General features: G+C 52.5%; 1 protein-coding gene across 3 annotated transcripts; it reads left to right on the top strand.

The window, feature by feature from the left end:
• Window positions 1-78: 78 nt before the first annotated feature.
• On the top strand, window positions 79-22032 carry CAD (carbamoyl-phosphate synthetase 2, aspartate transcarbamylase, and dihydroorotase). 3 transcript variants are annotated; one of them, XM_017650656.3, is made up of 45 exons: window positions 79-447; window positions 692-831; window positions 2680-2809; window positions 3668-3810; window positions 3980-4121; window positions 4318-4489; window positions 4690-4875; window positions 5058-5170; window positions 5486-5631; window positions 5894-6025; window positions 6164-6397; window positions 6529-6750; window positions 6950-7138; window positions 7412-7536; window positions 7713-7843; window positions 10363-10475; window positions 10903-11147; window positions 11366-11612; window positions 11958-12056; window positions 12246-12470; window positions 12555-12737; window positions 12925-13143; window positions 13430-13597; window positions 14096-14278; window positions 14376-14480; window positions 14900-15139; window positions 15374-15455; window positions 15795-15961; window positions 16118-16282; window positions 16459-16590; window positions 16805-17006; window positions 17347-17537; window positions 17626-17766; window positions 17972-18073; window positions 18486-18582; window positions 18871-18921; window positions 19206-19250; window positions 19357-19526; window positions 19636-19710; window positions 20217-20429; window positions 20631-20756; window positions 20929-21084; window positions 21169-21270; window positions 21459-21553; window positions 21647-22032. In XM_017650656.3, exons 1-45 carry the CDS (start codon window positions 366-368, stop codon window positions 21747-21749), a joined length of 6729 nt encoding a protein of 2242 aa, XP_017506145.3. In that variant the 5' UTR covers window positions 79-365; the 3' UTR covers window positions 21750-22032. The 3 variants fall into 3 exon arrangements, 2 of the variants coding, with proteins under 2 accessions (XP_017506145.3, XP_017506146.3); XM_017650657.3 differs by lacking the exon at window positions 18871-18921; XR_005058823.2 differs by lacking the exons at window positions 18871-18921; window positions 19636-19710; window positions 20217-20429; ... (3 more) ...; window positions 21459-21553; window positions 21647-22032 and adding an exon at window positions 18663-18821 and having other exon boundaries at window positions 19357-19450.
• The last annotated feature ends 13 nt before the right edge of the window (window positions 22033-22045 follow it).

The raw sequence follows: 22045 nt of genomic DNA, 5'->3' as shown, positions 1-22045 counted from the left end.
GGGAAAAGGTGTTTCTTGGTTGTGGTGGGAGAGAGTGCTTAGGGATTGTCGTCTTGCCCCGCGGGCTAGGCTGGGTGATGGGTGGGAAAGAGGCGCGGTCCCTGCAACTATGTTGCGGTTCTGGTCCCGCCCCTTACGTGCCCTGCCCCGCCCCTCACGTTGCCGGCTCCCTGCGCCGCCGCAGTCCGCCGCCGCCCAGCGCGCTTAGGGCTCCTGCACCTTCCACGCCGCCTTAGCTCCAGCCACCCGCGCGGTTAGCCACGTGGATCGATCCTGGCGCGCCGTCCTCACGTGGTTCCAGCATCTGCAGGGGCTTGCCGCGTTTCTTGCTTCTCTGTGCTCGCCCCCGCCCGATCTCCGTTCCCATGGCGGCCCTGGTACTGGAGGACGGGTCTGTCCTGCGGGGCCAGCCCTTTGGGGCCGCTGTGTCGACTGCCGGGGAAGTGGGTAAGCAAGCCCGGGCCGGCTGCCGAGCTCATCCCACTCTCTGCTGCTTCTGTCTGTCCAGCCTGCCCTGCCCAGACCCCGCCATTTTCCCGCCTGCACACCCCTCCCCCTCATTAGGCGCCCACGTCCCCAGCCCCTTTCATCCCTCAAGGTCAAGGCAGCCTCCCCTGGGGCATTCTCATCGCGTAGGGCAGTGTTCCGAAGGGTGCCCTGCCTGAGCCTCAGCCCTGCCTCTTTCTTGCAGTGTTTCAAACCGGCATGGTCGGCTACCCCGAAGCCCTGACTGACCCTTCCTACAAAGCACAGATCTTAGTGCTGACATATCCTCTGATCGGCAACTATGGCATCCCCAGTGATGAAGTGGATGAGTTCGGTCTCAGCAAGGTAGCCACACCCAATGCTTTATCTACATTCCTTTCAAAATCAGTCATTATCAAACTCCTAGTCAAGTGATGACATTGACATTCTGCTAGGCATCCTGGAGAGAACAAAGATAGGGCTTAAGAAGTACCCTGAGAGGCAGAGTGCCTGAGGCCAAAGCCTTTGGTAAGGAAACCCGTGAAGATTTTTTAGTGGCAGAGCTGTGATGGGAACAGTGCTCTAAGATTAAATAGATCAGTGGTAAAGAGACCAACAACTGGGGTCACACCCACTCTGCGCTGTGACAGCAGGTCCTAATTCACCGGCCAAATTGGTGACGTTGGTTACTGGCTTCTAAACTTTGCTTGCCTCATTTTCTATCACTTTTCAGTAGAGTTTTTAAACCCAGTTTCCCCCCCACAGTAAGGTTTCCCCTGTTTCTCCTCTGGAATTTGGAGATGAAGTTGCCCTCCGAGAGTTCAAGTAATAAAAAAAATCAACACAAGTTAATAGTGGAAGTCATCTTAGCCTAAGGGAGGTATTCCACAAAACTCATTTTATACTGATTCCAAGTTTCCTGAGCTTTTAATTCAAAATAAATTACTTTCTCCATCCTCCTGCCACTTATTCTGTGTGAGGGACATACTTGCTCTTCCTGGAAAGGACCATTCCTCATCACAAACTTACAAATAGCGCTATATTGTAGTTTATAATGCAGGATCTTGGTTAACATGTTAGTCTTCAGCTTTGTCAACTGCAGACAGACTGACAAAATTGAGCTTATACACCTGTAAAACTGGGTCCTGACCAAACCAGGGTGAGTAAGGTCTCCTTGGAACCAGCAGTCCACCATGGATGCTTCTGTGGCACACGTGGTGTAGACACATGTGTCTGGATGCAGGCTGGTCCCCTGGCCACAGAGGGGTCTGGCACACTGTTCTGCAGATCTCTGAACAACAGTGTCAACGTCCATCTTCCTTTAAACCGTCCATCACTAAACAGATGTAACTTAAATATGCACTCCCACCCACATAAATGACGTGTTTTCTCAGTTTAGTTATTAAATGCTTATCTGTTGGGTAACAAATTTGTGTGTTTTTTTTCTTAGTTCAAACTTTTATTTCAACACTTGTGCGTGTGTCGTTTAATGATAATCTATGAATGGGGATGGGAGTTAATAATGTCTGCTGTTGTATCCTGAACGTTTATTTAGAAAGGTATTATGCATCTATCTTACACTCTGTTTTTATCATACACTAATTATGATCTTGTTCATTTACACATTACTTTGCTAATTTTCAGGCCCCCTAAGTAGCAAATTAACCTGAAGACAGAGACTGTCTTCCCTGCTCACGCTCCTCCCCCAGCTTTTATGACAATGCCTGGCACCAAGTAGGCACTAAGTGAATGTTTGTTGACTGCTGCCATGTGTTGGGCGCTTTACTCTTGAGAAATTCACAGTTTTGTGATGAAGACATCTGTAATAGTAACATGAGTTACATTCATAATACAATGTAAATAGCAAGAGCAGCGAAATTAAAGTGAGCTTAGGTGAGCTCTAAGGAGGAGGGACAAAGCTGTGGTGGATAAGTGGGGGTGGCTTCACAGAAGAGCAGGTTTGTGATGCCAGTTTTGGATAAGAGGAGGAAAGAAAAAGGAAAATGTTGTTTTCAGTTATTAATCAGGCACCCTGGACCCAGTATTTCATGTGGGAGACAGCATTGTTGATGAGCAAAACAGTGCCTAGTGTGTTAAAGGAATGATAGGTCATTTGGTGTGACTGAAGTGCAGGGTCTGCTGCACAGTGGGAAAAGATGACACAGGGAGGTATGTGGCCTCGGACTCCTCACAGTCTCCTCCTTCCATTGACAGTGGTTTGAATCTTCAGGGATTCATATAGCAGGACTGGTGGTGGGAGAGTGCTGCCCCACACCCAGCCATTGGAGTGCCACCCGCACCCTGCATGAGTGGCTGCAACAGCATGGCGTACCTGGCCTGCAAGGTATGGTACAAAGCACTGGTTTGTGGATAGAATTCAAGAGGATCTCTTGTGCACTATTGAGATTGTGTCCAAGGTTGTGATAGAATGTATCTGATTTGGAAGGATTTACTGGGGGCTGGAGCTGGGAGAAGGAACTGAGCGCTCCATCAGGTGGAATATTTCAAACATACAGAAGGAGAGAATAGCCTAAGAACCCCCAACTTTTGTAATCAACAACTCTGGTCTAACCTTATTTCATCACCATGCTATAACCTCAGGTTACTTTGAAGCAAATTTTATATATTATATCATTTCATCCACAATAGTTCACTATCTATAAAAAAGGAGTGCTTTATAAAATAGGACCATAATATTATTCTACCTTTTAAGAATTAATAATATCTGCTTAATATCATGAAGTATCAGGCAATGTTTAAAATTTTCTCAAATATCTCTATTTGTTTTTACTATTTTTTTTTAATCTGGATTTAAACAAGATCCATACGTTGCATCTGGTTGACACGTCTCTTTAATCTATGGGCCTTGTAACCTAATGGACAAAAATAGGTGACCTTTCCTTTAGAGTATCACAGTCTATGTTTTGTCGATCGTATTGCTGTAGTGTCATTTAGAATATTCTTTTATCCCTCTGCATTATTTTCTGTAAACAGATCTAGATTCATGGTTCAATTGAGATGTGATATTTTTAGCAAGACTACTTCATGGTGCTGTATTTCCATCAGGATGGCCCAGGATTTTAATGCCCATTGAGCAGCTGTGTGTGACTCAAAGCTCCGGAATGAAGTGCTCCTGGAAATCTCACGTCAGGCATAACTGAGTTGGGGGAGTATGATACCTCAGAGTGTACTGTTTTGACAGGAGTGGACACCCGGGAGCTGACTAAGAAGTTGCGAGAGCAAGGGTCTCTGCTGGGAAAGCTGATTCAGGATGGGACAGAGCCATCAACCCTGCCATTCTTGGACCCCAATGCCCGCCCCCTGGTGCCGGAGGTCTCCATTAAGGTACAGAGGCAGAGCGGAAGAGTGTTGGGCAACCTACAGCCCAGGAGTTCACCCATAACTAGGGTGAACACTTGAGGGAGAAACAGAAGAGGCCTTGAAGGTAGAGGTTGGTGTATACATACCTGCACCCGCTGATCACAGCTGCCAACCATTGCCCTTTGTTCCTCAGGCTCTACAGGTATTCAATGCACATGGTACTCCCCGGATCCTTGCTTTGGACTGTGGCCTCAAGTATAATCAGATTCGGTGCCTGTGCCAGCGTGGGGCTGAGGTCACTGTGGTACCATGGGACCATGCATTAAACAGCCAGGGTGAGTAGCTGGGGTCTATACAGGGCCACAGACAAGAAGCATGGGTGGAAGATCTGTCCCCAGGTCCTGATGCTGAAAGTCAGCATGAGTTGCAGGGAGGAAGATGGAGATAAGGGCTTTTGCTCTAATGGTTTAGGGCTACAAGTGTGTCTCTGTAGTTGAACTGGTTTTGATATATACTTTTCTGCCACTCCAGAGTATGAGGGTCTCTTCCTGAGTAATGGCCCTGGTGACCCTGCCTCCTATCCCAATGTGGTATCCACACTAAGTCGTGTCTTATCTGAGCCTAATCCTCGACCTGTCTTTGGGATCTGTCTGGGACACCAGCTGTTGGCTTTAGCCATTGGGGCCAAGACGTATAAGATGAGGTAGGACCTGTGGGAAGGAGAAGGGCCTGCACTACTGATGGAAGGGATGGGGAGCCTTGGGGATGGGAAGGGTTGGCATTTTATTAGTGTTGAGATAGGAGTAGGAGCTGGTGATGGTCATGAAATCAACAAGAGCTGGATCTGATACAGTGGTGAAGGGAAGGTGGAGAGGGCCTGTGACAGCGTGCTTCCATCTCCAGGTATGGGAACCGAGGTCACAACCAGTCGTGCTTGCTGGTGGGCTCTGGGCGCTGCTGTCTGACATCCCAGAACCATGGGTTTGCTGTGGAAACAGACTCACTGCCAGCAGGCTGGCTTCCTCTCTTCACTAATGCCAATGATCGTTCCAATGAAGGCATTGTACATGACAGCCTGCCATTCTTCAGGTGAGCCTGGATGATTCTGTCAGGGTGCCTGGATCTGTGTAGCTTTGAGGCCCCCTGGGACTGGCACATCAAACAGTAAAGCACACTGATGGGCCCCAGTCATCTGCCCCCTATCCACCTCGTAGGCCACCACTACCCATACCAGGAATGGTGGCAGGTTTCCTGATCCAATCTCTTCACAGTGTCCAGTTTCACCCAGAGCACCAAGCTGGCCCTTCAGATATGGAACTTCTTTTTGACATCTTTCTGGAAACTGTAAAAGAAGCCATAGCTGGGAACCCTAAGGGCCAGACAGGTAAGCAGCTGAGTAGAACAGGGTTGGCTCCAGCATAGGCCTAAGATGGACATACGCCAAGGAAACTGATGTTTGGGAGGTTAAGGGGGCAGGTTGGCAAGGCAGCCGAGCCAAGGTGACCCACTTATCCTTACTCACTTATGCTTCTACTTAAAGGAATCCCAGAGTCAAGAGTCCTGGGTTCTGGTCCTGCCTCTGCCACTCATTAGAGGCATGACTTGTTCTGGATTCTTCTGTAAAGCGAGGGGGTTAATCTGGATGATCTCCCAGGTCTCACTCAGTGCTAACATTCCATGACTTTGTTTGCCTGCACAGTACGAGAGCGGCTGGTTGAGCGCCTCTGTCCCCCTGGGATTCCCACCCCAGGCTCTGGGCTTCCACCACCACGAAAGGTTCTGATCCTGGGCTCAGGGGGCCTGTCCATTGGCCAAGCTGGAGAGTTTGACTACTCAGGCTCTCAGGTAAAGCATGTCCATCCACCCCACTGGGTGTGCGACCTCAAGAGTGGATGGCATTAAGAAGGACAGAGCCACAAACATTGATCTTAGGAGGAAGTGAACCAAGAGATCTGGGGGATGTACAGAGTGGTGAGGTGAGGAATAGGAGTCAGTTATTAGGGACTAAGAATACAGGGAGGGAAAGAAGAGGAAGAAAAATACTGGTAGAAGACTATTTACAATCCTGCTTCTCCAGTCCAGGCTGATAAGCCATTTTTGTCTCCAGGCGATCAAGGCCCTGAAGGAGGAAAACATCCAGACGTTGCTGATCAACCCCAATATTGCCACGGTGCAGACCTCCCAGGGGCTGGCTGACAAGGTCTATTTCCTTCCCATAACACCTCACTATGTCACCCAGGTATGACAGGGATAGGGTTGGGCTAGGAGGGGACCCGTGTGGGCAGGGGATCCTGTGGTCCCTCTGGGTCTCTAAACCTCTTTGATCTACTCCCAGCCCCAAGGTCTTACTGCATGTCATTCCTCTCCCCTCCCTCAGGTGATCCGTAACGAGCGCCCAGATGGTGTGTTACTGACTTTTGGGGGCCAAACAGCTCTGAACTGTGGTGTGGAGCTGACCAAGACTGGAGTCCTAGCCCGCTATGGGGTCCGGGTCCTGGGCACACCTGTGGAGACCATTGAGCTGACCGAGGATCGGCGTGCCTTCGCCTCTAGGATGGCAGAGATTGGAGAGCACGTGGCCCCCAGTGAGGCAGCACATTCTCTTGAACAGGTTCGAGGGGCGGTTGGGGATGGTAGAATGGTGTTGTTTTCTTTATATCTTACTTCTCCAGGTACAGGAATCCCCTGTGCAGCAGGCAGTCAAGGCATGATCTGTTTGTTCATATCTTCCACTTACTGCAGGCCCAGGCAGCTGCCGAGCGACTGGGGTACCCTGTGCTGGTACGTGCAGCCTTTGCCCTAGGCGGCCTAGGCTCTGGCTTCGCCTCCAACAGAGAGGAGCTCTCTGCTCTTGTGGCCCCAGCTTTTGCCCACACTAGCCAAGTGCTAGTAGACAAGTCCCTGAAAGGATGGAAGGAGATTGAATACGAGGTGGTGAGAGACGTCTATGGCAACTGTGTCACAGTAAGTTGTGGTGGCACAGAGGGGGGAGTGTCGGGCAGTATGAGCCTTGTCAGAGCAGAGGCCAGGGCTAGATCTTGAGGGGTCGATGCCCCTCAGGCCCAGGATCAATGCCTTCAGAGGCAACCAAACCCTGGGACACAGCCTCCTGCCTCTCCTGCCTCCCTTTAGCAATGACGTCCATGGGACCCTCCCTTCCCAGGTATGTAACATGGAGAACTTGGACCCACTGGGCATCCACACTGGTGAGTCCATAGTGGTGGCTCCAAGCCAGACGCTGAATGACAGGGAGTACCAGCTCCTGCGGCAGACAGCCATCAAGGTGACCCAGCACCTTGGAATCGTTGGGGAGTGCAATGTACAGTATGCCTTGAACCCAGAGTCTGAGCAGGTGAGACTCTAGGTCCTGGAGCTGGTATTCTAGCTGTTGAATCTCCTTCCATAATTTTGGGGCCAAAGGCCAAGAAGGCTTTTGGCTTCTTTCTGTAGACCCTGGAATAGAAGCTGGGATTATCTTTGGTAGGGTTGAGCCTGGGGGGTGAGGGGACTTTTGCTATCCATTGCTTTGGGGGAGGGCTTTATTTTCCTGCCTTTCTGAGATCTCTCCTAGGCAGGCCTTCTAGGCCAGTTACCTGGTGACTCTTTCTCTGTTCTCTCTTGGCAGTATTACATCATTGAAGTGAATGCCAGGCTCTCTCGCAGCTCTGCCCTGGCCAGTAAGGCCACAGGCTATCCATTAGCCTATGTTGCAGCCAAACTGGCTTTGGGCATCCCTCTGCCTGAGCTCAGGTACTAAGGTTGGGGGAGATCAGGCAGGTAAGGGGGTGGCGAGCTGACGAAAACATTTTTGGGACAGGGAATAGGAAAAGGATGTTGGTCTGGATGTGCGGGGATGGAGAGAGCTATCTGGAAGCTCACTCTTCACGTCTCCTGCTCTGTCCTGGCACCCCCCCGATGGCTCCCAGAAACTCGGTGACAGGAGGAACAGCAGCTTTTGAACCCAGCCTGGATTATTGTGTGGTGAAGATTCCTCGCTGGGACCTCAGCAAGTTCCTCCGTGTCAGCACAAAGATCGGGAGCTGCATGAAGAGCGTTGGTGAGAGAGATGCGCCCCAAGAGCCTACAGAGTCCACCTGGTTCCAGGGATGTAGGATGTTGTGGAGTTAGTTCCCTGGCATGCTTTCAGCTCCCCTATTAGCAGCTTCTTGGGACACACAGTTTCCTGGAATGAATAGGAACATTTCAAACTGAGATAGTAGTCCTCATTAGGGGGATCAAAGGCTTCTGGAAATCTGTTGTCAGGACATACGTGCCACCTCCACTCTGCAGGTGGCATATCAGAATCTCTGGGATGGGGTGATAGCCATCAGACTATCTGATCTCTCATTTTACAAATGAGAGTAAACTGAGGCGCCTATAGAGGGAAAGTGACGTGGCTGCATGGAAGGCAGAGCCAAAAACTGAAAAGTAGATCTGATTGCTAGTTACACATTCCTGTTACCCTTTGCCTGTCATTGGTGAGGCCAGTTCATGAAACTCCCTCTGCCCTCAGTATTTCATGGCATTTTGCCCATGGCCTCATCACTTGGCTGTTAGTGCCTGTGAGGTATTTTTTTCTCCGTGCTGGTTTCAGTACTGATGCTTTGGGAAAATGACGACTGCTGTTTACCTGTGTATCCTTCTAAATCCAAGTCAGCACAGTGGCAACCATTCTTTGCATATCTCCTTCTCTGGGCACTTTCTGCCATGGTCACTAAAGGAAATTGTTTTTAACACAATGTTTAAGATCAGAGCAGGACATCAGAGACCTTTTTTATAAAACAAGGCAATTTAGTAGTAAGTGAATGCTTGTAATAGCCTCTGAGCAGCAGCAGAGTGTTCTGGAATTGAGTTAATATGCTTCCTTAGAGTGTCCCTTGAAGTTGCCTCAGACTATCCTCTAAAACATTTCAACAAAAACAGGCATGTTCAGGAACCAAATTGCCACCAGCTAAGGATAAGAGCATATCATTGTGTTCCAAATTCCATTAAGAGCAAGAGTAGCCTTTAAGCAAGTAAGCCTAAATAAGCTCAAATATTAATTTCAGAATTTTTAGAAATCTTAAGATTGCCAAGTCATTCCTTCTGGAGATGAATTTCTGTTATATGAAAATCATAATAAACATGGGAATGAAGCCATAATTAAATTGTGGGTAAAAGAAGTGGATTGAAAAATAGGACGAAGAATTGATTCCTAGATGAGACGTTGTATATCTATTCAGGTATTCTTGGAATGTGATCTTCTTTGATAACTTTTTGTAACTTTTATTATATAAGTAAGAGATACATGAATCATTGAGAAATTAGAAAAGATACTTTAACCAAAGACAAATGATTATGCATAATCTTGCCACACTGAGATTTATTTGGGTGTATATATGTGATGCCAGAATTTTCTAGGCATGCCTGTATGAGTGTGTTGGGTTTCTTTTACCCAAAATAAAAGCTTTTGTAATATAATCAGTTTACAAAAGAATTAAACAAAGTCACTCATAATCTACTTCTTTAACACTGCTAGTAGTCTCTTAGTGATTAAAAATTTTTTTTAAAAAACAGATATTAGGATTATAAATAGAAAAATACAGCTACTAAGAAATACTTGAAGACCCTAGGGTAAATTGTCAGAGGACATGAACAAAACTTCATGAAAGAGGAAACTCATAAGCAAACGAGGTCAGAGGGAGTGCCCTCTTCTTACTGTTCTAGTTAAAATGAGATAATGGTTTGTGCTTTTTAGCAAAAAATGTTTTAAGTAAAGTAATTGTACACAGTTCTTAGAAGATGGTTAAACTTACAATTTATATAGTAAAGCACAAACTTCCATAAAGCAATACTTATCAAAGGCCAGAAAATTTGTCTTACCTATTGCCCCTGCACTTGTGGAAATTTATCCTTGAGAAGTAATCCAAAGCACAGAAAACATCACAGCCTCACTTAGAGTGATGAACACTTCAGAGCTAAATGTCCTTCAGTAGCTGGCAGTTAAATTATGGTAAATCATATAGGAATTAAATAGCTGATAATTAGGTCACATAGCAATGTCGGAACATGTTTAGGATGAGGGAAAAAGCAGGATAGAAATAGTGTGTATGGTATAATTGTGTATAAACATATCTGAAAAGCCCAGAAAGAAATACTCTAAAATGGTGTTTGCAAACGTGATTAGCTCTGGATGGATTCAAAGAGTAGTGGGATCATCTTCTATTATCTAGACTTTTAAAGGGTTTTAAAGGATAAAAGTGATCTCAGATAGTATCACAGCATGCATAAAAGAAATCAGGTAACCGGGTAACCATCAGTGGTTGGGCCACCGTGATAAACTGGAACATGTTCCAATGTCCATATACCCATTTTAGGCATTTTGATTTCCATATTCACTAATACAGGTAAAATAAGAAAGTGGTAGGGAGAAGAGCTGCAAGTTTAAGATTTCTCATTAATGAAACACCATAAATCCCACCACTGTGAAACTTGCCTTGAGAACCTTCCAGAGACCTGACTGAACCATAGACATTCTAGGCAGCATTCCCCTCGCCCGTGCATCCTCGCCCTCAGTCCTTAAATCTATTCCTTCAGGTGAAGTCATGGGCATTGGGCGTTCTTTTGAGGAGGCCTTCCAGAAGGCTCTGCGCATGGTGGATGAGAACTGTGTGGGCTTTGATCACACAGTAAAGCCAGTCAGCGATATGGTAAGCAGCTCCCTTCCTCCTGGCAACACCCCTAAAATAAACGCTGCTTCTCTCTGTCCCCAGCCCATGAGCTTGTTAATAGTGATAGCAGCAGCAGCCATTATTGGACATCTGTGTGAGAATTTGGTTTCATCTCATTTATCATTATATGAGGAGATGTCATTAGACTGGTTTTTATAGATGAGGACACAGGCTTAGAGAGGTTGCAGAACTTGCTCAAAGCTGCACAGCCAGTAGGGGGCAGAACCAGGATACATGTCCACGTTTTTTATTGCGGAGCCTCTGCTGTGATCTGCAGCTTCCTGTCCTCACATGCCTGTCTCTGGCTTCTGGAGGTGCTCAAAGTAGATTGGGAATGTTTACTGGACATTCTGACATCTACCTCTGCACAGTCCTTCTGTATCCATCTGTCTGCCCTCCCCATTAGGAGCTGGAGACTCCAACAGATAAGCGGATCTTTGTGGTGGCAGCTGCTCTGTGGGCTGGCTACTCGGTGGAGCGCCTCTATGAACTCACGCGCATCGACCGCTGGTTCCTGCACCGAATGAAGCGAATCATAGCACATGCCCAGCTGCTGGAGCAACACCGTGGACAGCCTCTGTCTCCAGTCCTGCTGCACCAAGCCAAGCGCCTTGGTTTCTCAGACAAGCAGATCGCTCTTGCAGTTCTGAGGTCAGAGATGGGGGTGAGGGCCTTGGGCTGAGAAATGTGGGACAGAGGATCTTTGCATGAGTGAGGGGCCCTTGGAAAGGAGGGAGTGTGGGGGTTGTTAGACACTACTGACCTTCATCCCCGGGATATTTTCCTCTGATCCCTGCCCTGGGATCTCACCCCCCTACTTAGTCCATACCCGACTCTTGGGGCCTATGTTTCTGACCCTTCTCCTCTAGCACAGAGCTGGCTGTTCGCAAGCTGCGTCAGGAACTGGGGATCTGCCCAGCGGTGAAACAGATTGACACAGTTGCAGCTGAGTGGCCAGCCCAGACAAACTATTTGTACCTGACGTACTGGGGCACCACCCATGACCTCACCTTCAGAACCCCTCATGTCCTGGTCCTTGGCTCTGGTGTCTACCGTATCGGCTCCAGTGTGGAGTTTGACTGGTGTGCTGTGGGCTGCATCCAGCAGCTCCGAAAGGTCCAAGAGCTAGTCTTTCATACCATTTTCTCTGCTGTTCGGTTCAGCTCAAGCAATTGCCTTTTACTTACACTTAATCTTGGTGCTTTCTTTAATTGCTGTATCTTACATCTAGCCTAAGGCTTTAGTGGGGGGCTCCCCTTAGGCCATCCTGTAGCCCACACAGGGCATGTGTCTCCTCCCCAACAGTACCTACAGTGCTGGCCCTGTTTCCCTCCCAAGGCAGGTATCCTGTCCAGCTATTTCAGAGGAAGCTGAGATGGATCTGTCTGAACTAGGGGCTTTGGCTTAGTCTCTGCGTGCTCTTCCTTCCCCCTCATTGCTACATTCCCCTCCTGACCACAGATGGGGTATAAGACCATTATGGTCAACTACAACCCGGAGACAGTCAGCACCGACTATGACATGTGCGACCGACTCTACTTTGATGAGATCTCTTTTGAGGTGAGAAGGATGAAGGTTGTCTGTTAGCCTGGGTGGCCAGGGTTAGATGGAGTGGCTGGCTGACCTCAGATTCTTTGGAACTTGTGGGGTTTGATGGGAAATGGGTAGAAGGTAAGGAACTGTGAGCAAGAAGCCTCAGATCGCTGATCTCACTCGTTACCACCACTTGCTTCTCCTTCTGCATTGTAGGTGGTGATGGACATCTTTGAGCTGGAGAACCCTGAGGGTGTGATCCTCTCCATGGGCGGGCAGCTACCCAACAACATGGCCATGGCTTTACATCGGCAGCAGTGCCGGGTGCTGGGCACCTCTCCAGAAGCCATCGACTCGGCTGAGAACCGTTTCAAGTTCTCCCGACTCCTTGACACCATTGGTATCAGCCAGCCTCAGTGGAGGGAGCTCAGTGACCTGGAGGTGGGCTGGGGCCTGGGCTGGCTGGAGGCTGGATGATGTCCTGGGTGAGTGGCACCAACCCAGCTAAGCTCCCTGTGCCCTTAGTCTGCTCGCCAGTTCTGCCAGACTGTGGGGTACCCCTGCGTGGTGCGCCCCTCCTATGTACTGAGTGGCGCTGCTATGAACGTGGCCTACACTGACGGAGACCTGGAGCGCTTTCTGAGCAGTGCAGCAGCTGTCTCCAAGGAGCACCCCGTGGTCATCTCCAAGTTCATCCAGGAGGCCAAGGTAGGAGGCTACAGACAGGAGTCTCTGAGGGCAGGCCCCAGTCTCGGAGGAGACTCCCCTCTCTGGTGCTACAGAAATTCGTAAGCACAGTGGGCTGGGAAGGCTGGGGTGTGCCAAGGCTCTTAAAGGAAGGGAGTGGGAGAAGATGGCGCTGCTGTCGATCACATTGCCCTCATGTGCCCACTAGGAGATCGATGTGGATGCTGTGGCCCGAGATGGTGTCGTGGCAGCCATCGCCATCTCTGAGCATGTGGAGAATGCAGGTGTGCATTCAGGAGATGCCACGCTGGTAACCCCACCACAGGATATCACTGCTAAAACCCTGGAGCGGATCAAAGCCATCGTGCATGCCGTGGGCCAGGAGCTGCAGGTCACTGGACCCTTCAACCTGCAGCTCATTGCCAAGGTAGTAAGGGAGGGCGAAGGGAAAGGACCAACGGGTCACAGCACCTCCTCATTCTGTGTCAGCCACAGTGCCAGGGAGCCCTGCGCTGCCTCCTGCCCTCAGCAGAGTAGGCAGGAAAGCTGGAGGGCAGGGGTCACAGTGAGGGCCCAGTGTTGTCAGGGTTTGTGATAATGCTGTCCCAGGTGTTGATTACCCACAGAATGGTGAGAGGGGAGAGTCGGGGTCAGTCGCATAGTGTCAGCAAGCCCAGCCTGTGGAAGGCCTGACCCGTCCCTCTCTGCCCCAGGACGACCAGCTGAAGGTTATTGAATGCAACGTGCGTGTCTCTCGCTCCTTCCCCTTCGTCTCCAAGACACTTGGTGTGGACCTAGTAGCCTTGGCCACCCGGGTCATCATGGGGGAAGAGGTGGAGCCTGTGGGGCTCATGACTGGCTCTGGAGTTGTGGGAGTAAAGGTAAGGGGAACTGAAGCAGGGGGATAAATTGGGGGAGAGAGTTCACTTAGCACACAAAGTATACGTCACTCAGCACAACAGTGAGTCTCCACTGTGGGCCAGGCTCTGCTGAGCCATAAGTGCAGTAGGATCCTCTGTTCTCCAGCTGCTCACACTCGTAATGGGAGGCAAGAGAAATTGGGTCCAGAAGCAGCTTGTTTATAGAACAGTCTGTAACAAACCTGTAAACAAACTGCTGAAGGAGTTTGCAGACAGGAAGTGCCACTTGCAAAGGGGTAACTGGGGAGGTGTGAGAAAAGAGGTGGTATTTCAATTGAGCCAGAAAGGCTGGGTGCGATGATATGCAGAGCTTGTTGAGGAAGTATTCCAAGGCCAGGGAGTAGCTGAGGGCCGCCGAGGAAGACCCGGCATGTGTCTGGGGTGAACCTGCTGCTGGGACGAGACCACCGGAAGGAGCCCATGGCTGCTCTCCTGAGGTCTCACGTCCTGCTCCCTCAGGTGCCCCAGTTCTCCTTCTCCCGCCTGGCGGGTGCTGACGTGGTGTTGGGTGTGGAAATGACCAGTACAGGGGAAGTGGCTGGCTTTGGGGAGAGCCGTTGCGAGGCCTACCTCAAGGCCATGCTGAGCACTGGCTTTAAGATCCCCAAGAAGAACATCTTGCTGACCATTGGCAGCTATAAGGTACAGAGTGCAGGGCAGGCTGCCCGGAGAGGTGGGGGCAGGGCTGGCCTGGAAGTGGCAGCCCGGAGAAACAACCTCATCCTGCTGCTTGCTTCAGAACAAAAGTGAGCTGCTCCCAACCGTGCGGCTGCTGGAGAGTCTGGGCTACAGCCTCTACGCCAGCCTGGGCACCGCAGACTTCTACACCGAGCATGGCGTCAAGGTACAGGGGCTCCACGACCTGCCCCCACACTGCACCAGAGTTCTCTCCCTGTTCCCCTCTTTTTATTGTCGTTGTACAAATCACATACATCCCATGTACAGCAAGTAAAACATACAAAGACGAAAAAAAATCCCTTACAATCTTTATACCACTGTTAACATTATGGTATATTTCCTTCCAGAACTGTATCTCTATATGTGTATGTGTGTGGGCTCACACTGCAGTCTTTGATAACCACAGCGTAGATATTTTTCCTGTCGGAAAATACTTTGCCAGTAGCAAGCAGAGGCAGCCCTGGGCCCCACCCTGTGGTCCTCAGCCTCCTCGTGTGCTCCGAGGTCCCCTCTCCTCCCCACACGCCGTCCCTACTTAACTCCTGCCAGGCTGAGGTTATCCCTGACCTCATCTCTGGGCCACAGGTAACAGCTGTGGATTGGCACTTCGAGGAGGCCGTGGATGGTGAGTGTCCACCACAGCGAAGCATCTTAGAGCAGCTGGCTGAGAATCACTTTGAGCTAGTGATTAACCTGTCCATGCGTGGGGCTGGGGGCCGGCGTCTCTCCTCCTTCGTCACCAAGGGCTACCGCACACGGCGCCTGGCTGCTGACTTCTCTGTGCCCCTCATCATTGATATCAAGTGCACCAAACTGTTTGTGGAGGTAACTGAGACATGGATGCTAGGAGGGAGATAGCCAGTGTTCATTGGGGAGGGCAGGGATGAGCAAGCCATGGGGGTGGGAAATCTCAGTGTGAGGCAGCCATGCTAATCAAGCTTTGTGGCTACAGAGAGAGAAGGTGGGTATGAGGCAAGATCCTGGTGTATGGGAAAGCCAGTCCCTACCTGCCAGTCCCAGGATGCCCTTAAATCAAAACTGACTGGTTTCTACCTGCAGGCCCTAGGCCAGATCGGGCCAGCCCCCCCTTTGAAGGTGCATGTTGACTGCATGACTTCCCAAAAGCTTGTGCGGCTGCCTGGTAAGTACATCTCTGGGGAGAACTTGGCTTCTGGACACTAGTAGCCAAGCTAGTGTAGCACTACTAGTAGGTAGCAGCTGGCATGGAGCCCCTGGGTGTGCTGGAAGATGGCTGTGGGCCCACTCCCTGCCCCAGACTGTATAGAGTATGGAGGTCCCAGAATCCTTCTTCGTCTTGAGAGCGTTTAGTCCTTGCATCATGGTGCCCTTGACTGAGGAGCCTCGCTACCCTCCACCTGCAGCAGCTGCTGCTTATATTCCTGCTGCCCCAGTTCACCTCCTTGATGCGCCTTGTGCCTCTGACTCTTCCTCTAACTCTGCTACCTCCGTTCTCTCCCAGGATTGATTGACGTCCATGTTCACCTGCGGGAACCAGGAGGTACTCATAAGGAGGACTTTGCCTCAGGCACAGCTGCTGCCCTGGCAGGGGGTGTCACCATGGTGTGTGCCATGCCTAATACCCGGCCCCCCATCATCGATGCCCCTGCTCTGGCCCTCGCGCAGAAGGTGAGCCTTTGTACTCTTGCTTGATGGTGACCCGTGCCCCACCAACCTCCCCTGCCTCCCAGAGCCCTACTCCTCTGCCCTTCCCAGGGACCTGGGCTGCTGGTGCCAGGCTGGCATAGGTACCAGTGGGCCTTATCTCACATGTATCCTCCACAGCTGGCAGAGGCTGGCGCCCGCTGTGACTTTGCCTTGTTCCTTGGAGCTTCATCGGAAAATGCAGGGACCCTGGGCACTGTGGCTGGGTCTGCTGCAGGGCTGAAGCTCTATCTGAATGAGACCTTCTCTGAGCTGCGGCTGGACAGCATGGCCCAGTGGATGGAGGTAGGTAGGGAGTTGGCAGGTGGAAGGAGCCAGCAAATAGGACCTCCTAGCTTGAGGGCCCCACAGAGTGGCCTGACAGCAAGGAGGCATTGAGAGCTCCATGAGAACTCTGGGCTCAGATGAGTGTGGAGAGTCACAGGTATTACATACTCCCTGAACGTCCTTTCTGCCCCCAGCACTTTGAGACGTGGCCGTCCCACCTCCCCATTGTGGCCCATGCCGAGCGGCAGAGTGTCGCTGCCATCCTCATGGTGGCTCAGCTGACCCAGCGTTCAGTGCACATTTGTCACGTGGCGCGGAAGGAGGAGGTGAGCATACACAGAGGTCCCGGGGCCCCTGTTGCTTTTCCAGTGACACCGAGAGGTCAGGGTAGTCTGGGGGGTAGGAGAGTGTTGGGGGAGCCTGGAGCCAGCATCCTCAGTGTGCCTTATCCACTTTCTGAGAGGAGATGTTGGCCACAGGGACTTGTAGGGCCGGGCATAGAGGGGGGAGGCCTCCTCTAGGTGTCCCCACTCTCCCCAGATCCTGCTGATAAAAGCTGCAAAGGCACGGGGGCTGCCAGTGACCTGTGAGGTGGCACCCCACCATCTGTTCCTGAGCCGCGAAGACTTGGAGCGCCTGGGGCCCGGGAAAGGGGAGGTCCGGCCTGGCCTGGGCTCCCGCCAGGATGTGGAGGCCCTGTGGGAGAACATGGCTGTCATTGACTGCTTCGCCTCAGACCATGGTGAGAGGGCCCAAAGTGTGGCTCCTGCCCAGCAGGGCCAGGGCCCCCGCTCAGGAGCTCTGCGCTCCGTGAGGACTGGGACGCACTGTGTGGCACCCAGCCTCCAAAACAGCACCTGCTCTGTGATGGGTGCTTGATGAATGTCCACTGAAAGAGCGAATGAGTCAATAAAGTTATAAATAAGAGAATATGGGTAAAGGGTGACCCCAGAAGATGGACACAGTCCCAGTTTCCCTTTCCTGATTCCCAGAAAAAAATTAGCATGGGGTGTGGTCATGGGCATGTGTGGCTTCTCGGGTGTGGAGGTGCTTGGTCCTGAGGGTCGTGCCCTTTCTCCCAGCCCCCCACACCTTGGAGGAGAAGGGAGGGCCCAGGCCCCCGCCTGGCTTCCCAGGACTGGAGACCATGCTGCCATTGCTTCTCACGGCTGTCAGCGCAGGCCGGCTCAGTCTGGACGACCTGCTGCAGCGCCTGCACCACAATCCTCGGCGCATCTTTCACCTGCCCCCCCAGGAGGACACCTATGTGGAGGTGGGTGGAGGGCCTGGGGGTGGGGACCCCTACCCTGGGGTCTGCTCTGGTGTGGCCTTTCCCTTGCATAACCTGTGGCTCTGGGCAGGTGGATCTGGAGCATGAATGGACAGTCCCCAGCCACATGCCCTTCTCCAAGGCCCACTGGACACCCTTTGAAGGGCAGAAGGTGAAGGGCACTGTCCGGCGTGTGGTCCTACGAGGGGAGGTTGCTTATATCGACGGGCAGGTATGTGTGTGGCCCATGCCCAGCCCCAGCAGTGACCTCAGAGCCATTTTCATCCTGTTGTCCGCCCCCACCCCCCAGCTGCCCTGTACATGGGTGGACACGGGTCCCCCAAGGCATGTTTTCTCCTTGCCGGCCTGCATTCCTTTAGCTCGCCAGTCCAGCTCTCTGCCCCCTCCTCACTGCCTGCCCTGCCTTCTGTCTGCAGGTTCTGGTGCCCCCAGGCTATGGACAGGATGTACGGAAATGGCCTCAGGGGGCTGTTCCCCAGCTCACGCCCTCAGCCCCTGCTACCAGTGAGATAAACACGGTATCTGTGCTGTTCAGGGCTGGTTTGGGGGGTTATAGCCCGGGGCAGGGCTAACAGCATGATCATTTTCATTGGTGACTCAAGGGCCAGAAGTCTCTCACAGTTAAAATCCCCACCACCTACCTGTCAGGTGCAGAACTTAGAATTAACTTGCGGTTCAGGAGGCTACCTACGGGGTACATGAGCCCGTCATTAACCCAACCAGATATATATCTGGGGGCCTGTCATGGGGCTAGCACACACCCCTCAGAGGCCAGTTTGTCTTCCCTGTTGAGGACAGCACAGTGAAAGGATAGAGCTGCAGGGAGAGGATAGGGATGCAGTCCACGTGGACAGCGAGCAGTTGGGCCTGCCCTGAGGGATTGAGGTCAAGGAGGGGTTGGGTCAGTACTTTTCAATGTTGTCTTTACAGACACCCGAAAGACCCCGCCGGGGCATCCCAGGGCTTCCCGATGGCCGCTTCCACCTGCCACCCCGAATCCACCGAGCTTCTGACCCTGGTCTCCCAGGTAAGAGAGAGGTCCTGTGCCATGGAGGGTGGGGCCGCCTGGACTTAGTGATGTGTAGGACAGGCTACTCTTCCCCACAGTGTCCCGGATGGACCCGGGTTGGGGCTCAGTGGCCTACGAACTGATGCAGGCCCTTCCCTCCCAGCACCTTACCTTTGTCCACTTACCTGTCCTTCCCGCCGTCCCCTCATCCTAGCTGATCCACTGTACCCTCCTTTGCGGTACCCACCCAACGTGAGGTAGGCATCCCACAGCTTTGTCTCACAGGCCCTTTTTTGTTGTGGGCAGCTGTGTTCCTCCGCCCGGGAGCTGGGATCCCACGGGGCAGCAGAACGTGGGGTAAATCCAGGTTGTTGGTTGGTGTGAGCCTGGCCGTTCCCCTTGCCTAGGATCCCTTTGCCCCCTGGGAGGGCCCTGGGAGGGCACCACTGCCCACATACAACAGTCCCATGGGAAACCACGTGTCTATCCCCAGAGCTGCCAGTCCTTCCTTCCCTCCCCTAACCTGCTAATGTGGTGTGAGTTGATTTAACACAGACACTTTCATCCAGAGCCCTGGAGAAACGGGGCTCTTTGCAAACCTCAGCCACAGGCTTACATCTGTCCTGTTGCCCTGTTTGCAGCTGAGGATCCAAAGGAAAAGCCCTCTCGGAAGGCTGCTGAGCCAGGTGAGGGACTTCCCTGGACTGCACGCTCACCTTGGGGACCTCTCTGATCTGGCCTGTGTAGGAGGGACCCTCTGACTGCCCTCTTCTGCCCCGTCCCTCACTGCAGAGCTGATGGGAACCCTTGATGGCACCTGCTATCCTCCACCACCAGTGCCTAGACAGGCGTCACCCCAGAACCTGGGGACCCCTGGCCTGCTGCACCCCCAGACCTCACCCCTGCTGCACTCATTAGTGGGCCAACATATCCTGTCTGTCAAGCAGTTCACCAAGGATCAGGTGCCTGGGGGAAGGAGGATGGGGACACCCAGAGTTCGAGGATCTGGAAATTTGGGGCTGGGACCTCTGGAGGCTTCCACCTTTGCTGCTGACTTGGGATCTTCCTTAGATGTCTCACCTCTTCAATGTGGCACACATGCTGCGTATGATGGTGCAGAAGGAGCGGAGCCTCGACATCCTCAAGGTCAGGGTCAGAGCCGTGGGCTGAGGGTCCGGACCCCTGTCAGCAAGGCTGTGCAGTGGTCAGAGGGGTCTCCCTCCCCTGCCTGAGGTCCCCTCATGTGAGTCCAGACCCTCCACTGTGGATGGTGGACTTGTGCACTCAGGAAGGTCATGCTGCTCTGGGCCTCCCGTACGCTTGCCTCTGATCAGTACTCAGCTGATCTATGAGGCCACTACCCTGGTCACTGGGTGTGTGCTGATGGGCTATGGGGCACAGCTAGGATATTTCGTTCTCTCGCAGAGAATGAGTGTTTCATTTAGACACTGAACAATGGCTTTTTGGAGGCAGAGCCCTTAGTGCAGAGTGATACTGATACTGGAAATGACAAGGTTGCAGCAGGTCGTGGGGAGGTTTGAGGGAAGGGTTTTCTCTACTCCTCTTGTAAAAGTTAGGGGAGCAAGTAGCAGCCTGCGAGTTCCCCACAGTGAACATGCACACATACACATTGAATCGTACCCGCCCCCCAGGGGAAGGTGATGGCCTCCATGTTCTACGAGGTGAGCACAAGGACCAGCAGCTCCTTTGCAGCAGCCATGGCCCGGCTCGGGGGTGCAGTGCTCAGCTTCTCAGAAGCCACGTCCTCCGTCCAGAAGGGTGAATCTCTGGCCGACTCTGTGCAGACCATGAGCTGCTATGCCGATGTTGTTGTGCTTCGGCACCCCCAGCCTGGAGCAGTGGAGGTGAGGCCAGCCTGTGCCCTGGGAAAGGACTGAGTAGGCTGAACCCAGGGCTCTGAGGTCCTGTCTTCCATGTGCTGTGACTGCAAGTCTCAGGTTGAGCCAGATGAGTGAGGGAACCCAGGAAGAGCAAGGCTGGGGCAGGAAGTGGGGGCCGCAGATATGCAGAAGACCGATTCTCCTTCCCTGCTGCTGTTTTCACAGCTGGCAGCCAAGCACTGCCGGAGGCCAGTGATCAATGCTGGGGATGGGGTTGGCGAGCATCCCACTCAGGCCCTGCTGGACATCTTCACCATCCGGGAGGAGCTTGGGACTGTCAATGGCATGACGGTGAGGCTGGTGGCAGGGGCTGCCTAGGGAAGGTCTGGACAGGGAGGCAGTTGGGAAGTAGTTTCTCCATTCCAAGGCATGCTGTGTCAGGGAGGCCTGCATCCCGGTGCTAAGGCTGGAGGCTCTTAAATGCGGGGGAAGGGCATGCTCTTAGTGACTGAGTTCCTCCTAGATCACAATGGTGGGGGACCTGAAGCATGGACGCACAGTGCATTCCCTGGCCTGTCTGCTCACCCAGTATCGTGTCAGTCTGCGCTACGTGGCCCCGCCCAGCCTGCGCATGCCATCCAATGTGTGGGCCTTCGTGGCCTCGCGTGGCACCAAGCAGGTGAGACCTGGGGGGCCGTGGGGATGTGGGTTGGGCAGCCAGAGCTCATCCCCACATTCACCCTGGCTCTGCCTTACCCTCCAGGAGGAATTTGAGAGCATTGAGGAGGCGCTGCCTGACACTGACGTGCTCTACATGACTCGAATCCAGAAGGAGCGCTTTGGCTCTGTGCAGGAGTATGAAGCTGTGAGTGCCAGGGGTAGGGAGGAGCCCGGGCTGGAGCTGACGGGCATCCAGACTGGCAGCCAGGAAGGCCAGGACCAGGGGATTTGTCTGGGGAACCCTCAGTTGCAGTGGCTGGGTGTGGTGGGACCCAGGGCCACTCAGAGCCACCCCGCCCGGAGGCGCTGACGGGGCACCTGTCTGCCTCACAGTGCTTCGGCCAGTTCATCCTCACTCCCCACATCATGACCCGGGCCAAGAAGAAGATGGTAGTGATGCACCCAATGCCCCGTGTCAATGAGATAAGGTGACACAGCCTTGGGGGCTGGCTGTGGGAGGGTACATAGTCCTGGACAGGCCATCGTGGGCCATGTGGTAACTCTTCTTCCTTCTCTTACAGCGTGGAGGTGGACTCGGACCCCCGAGCAGCCTACTTCCGCCAGGCTGAGAATGGCATGTACATGCGTATGGCTCTGTTAGCTACTGTGCTGGGCCGCTTCTAGGGCCCGGCTCTTCAGCCTCCTCCCGTCAGGCCCAGCTGCTGGGCACAGAATCCGGTGCCCCCCACGGGGGCAGCACACTTAGTAGGTGCTCTGGGGTGTCAAGATGGCTCACATGCTCCTGTGCACACACACACAGACCATGCTTCAGGCACTGGGCTGGAGCTCTCTAGCATGCAGTGGGCCTCAGATGCTTGGGCCCAATTGGCCCCATCTCCCTTATTGCCCCTCAAATCTATAAAGTCACTTTTCTACTGACTTAATAAACAGCTGAGCTGCCTATTCCTTCCTTTCTAGAC

This window comes from Manis javanica, chromosome 1, assembly GCF_040802235.1.
Source record: "Manis javanica isolate MJ-LG chromosome 1, MJ_LKY, whole genome shotgun sequence".
In the NCBI taxonomy this organism is placed as follows: Eukaryota; Metazoa; Chordata; class Mammalia; order Pholidota; family Manidae; genus Manis; species Manis javanica.
The sequence above is the reverse complement of the archived record's forward strand: the minus strand, read 5'-3'. Positions and strand labels throughout refer to the sequence as shown.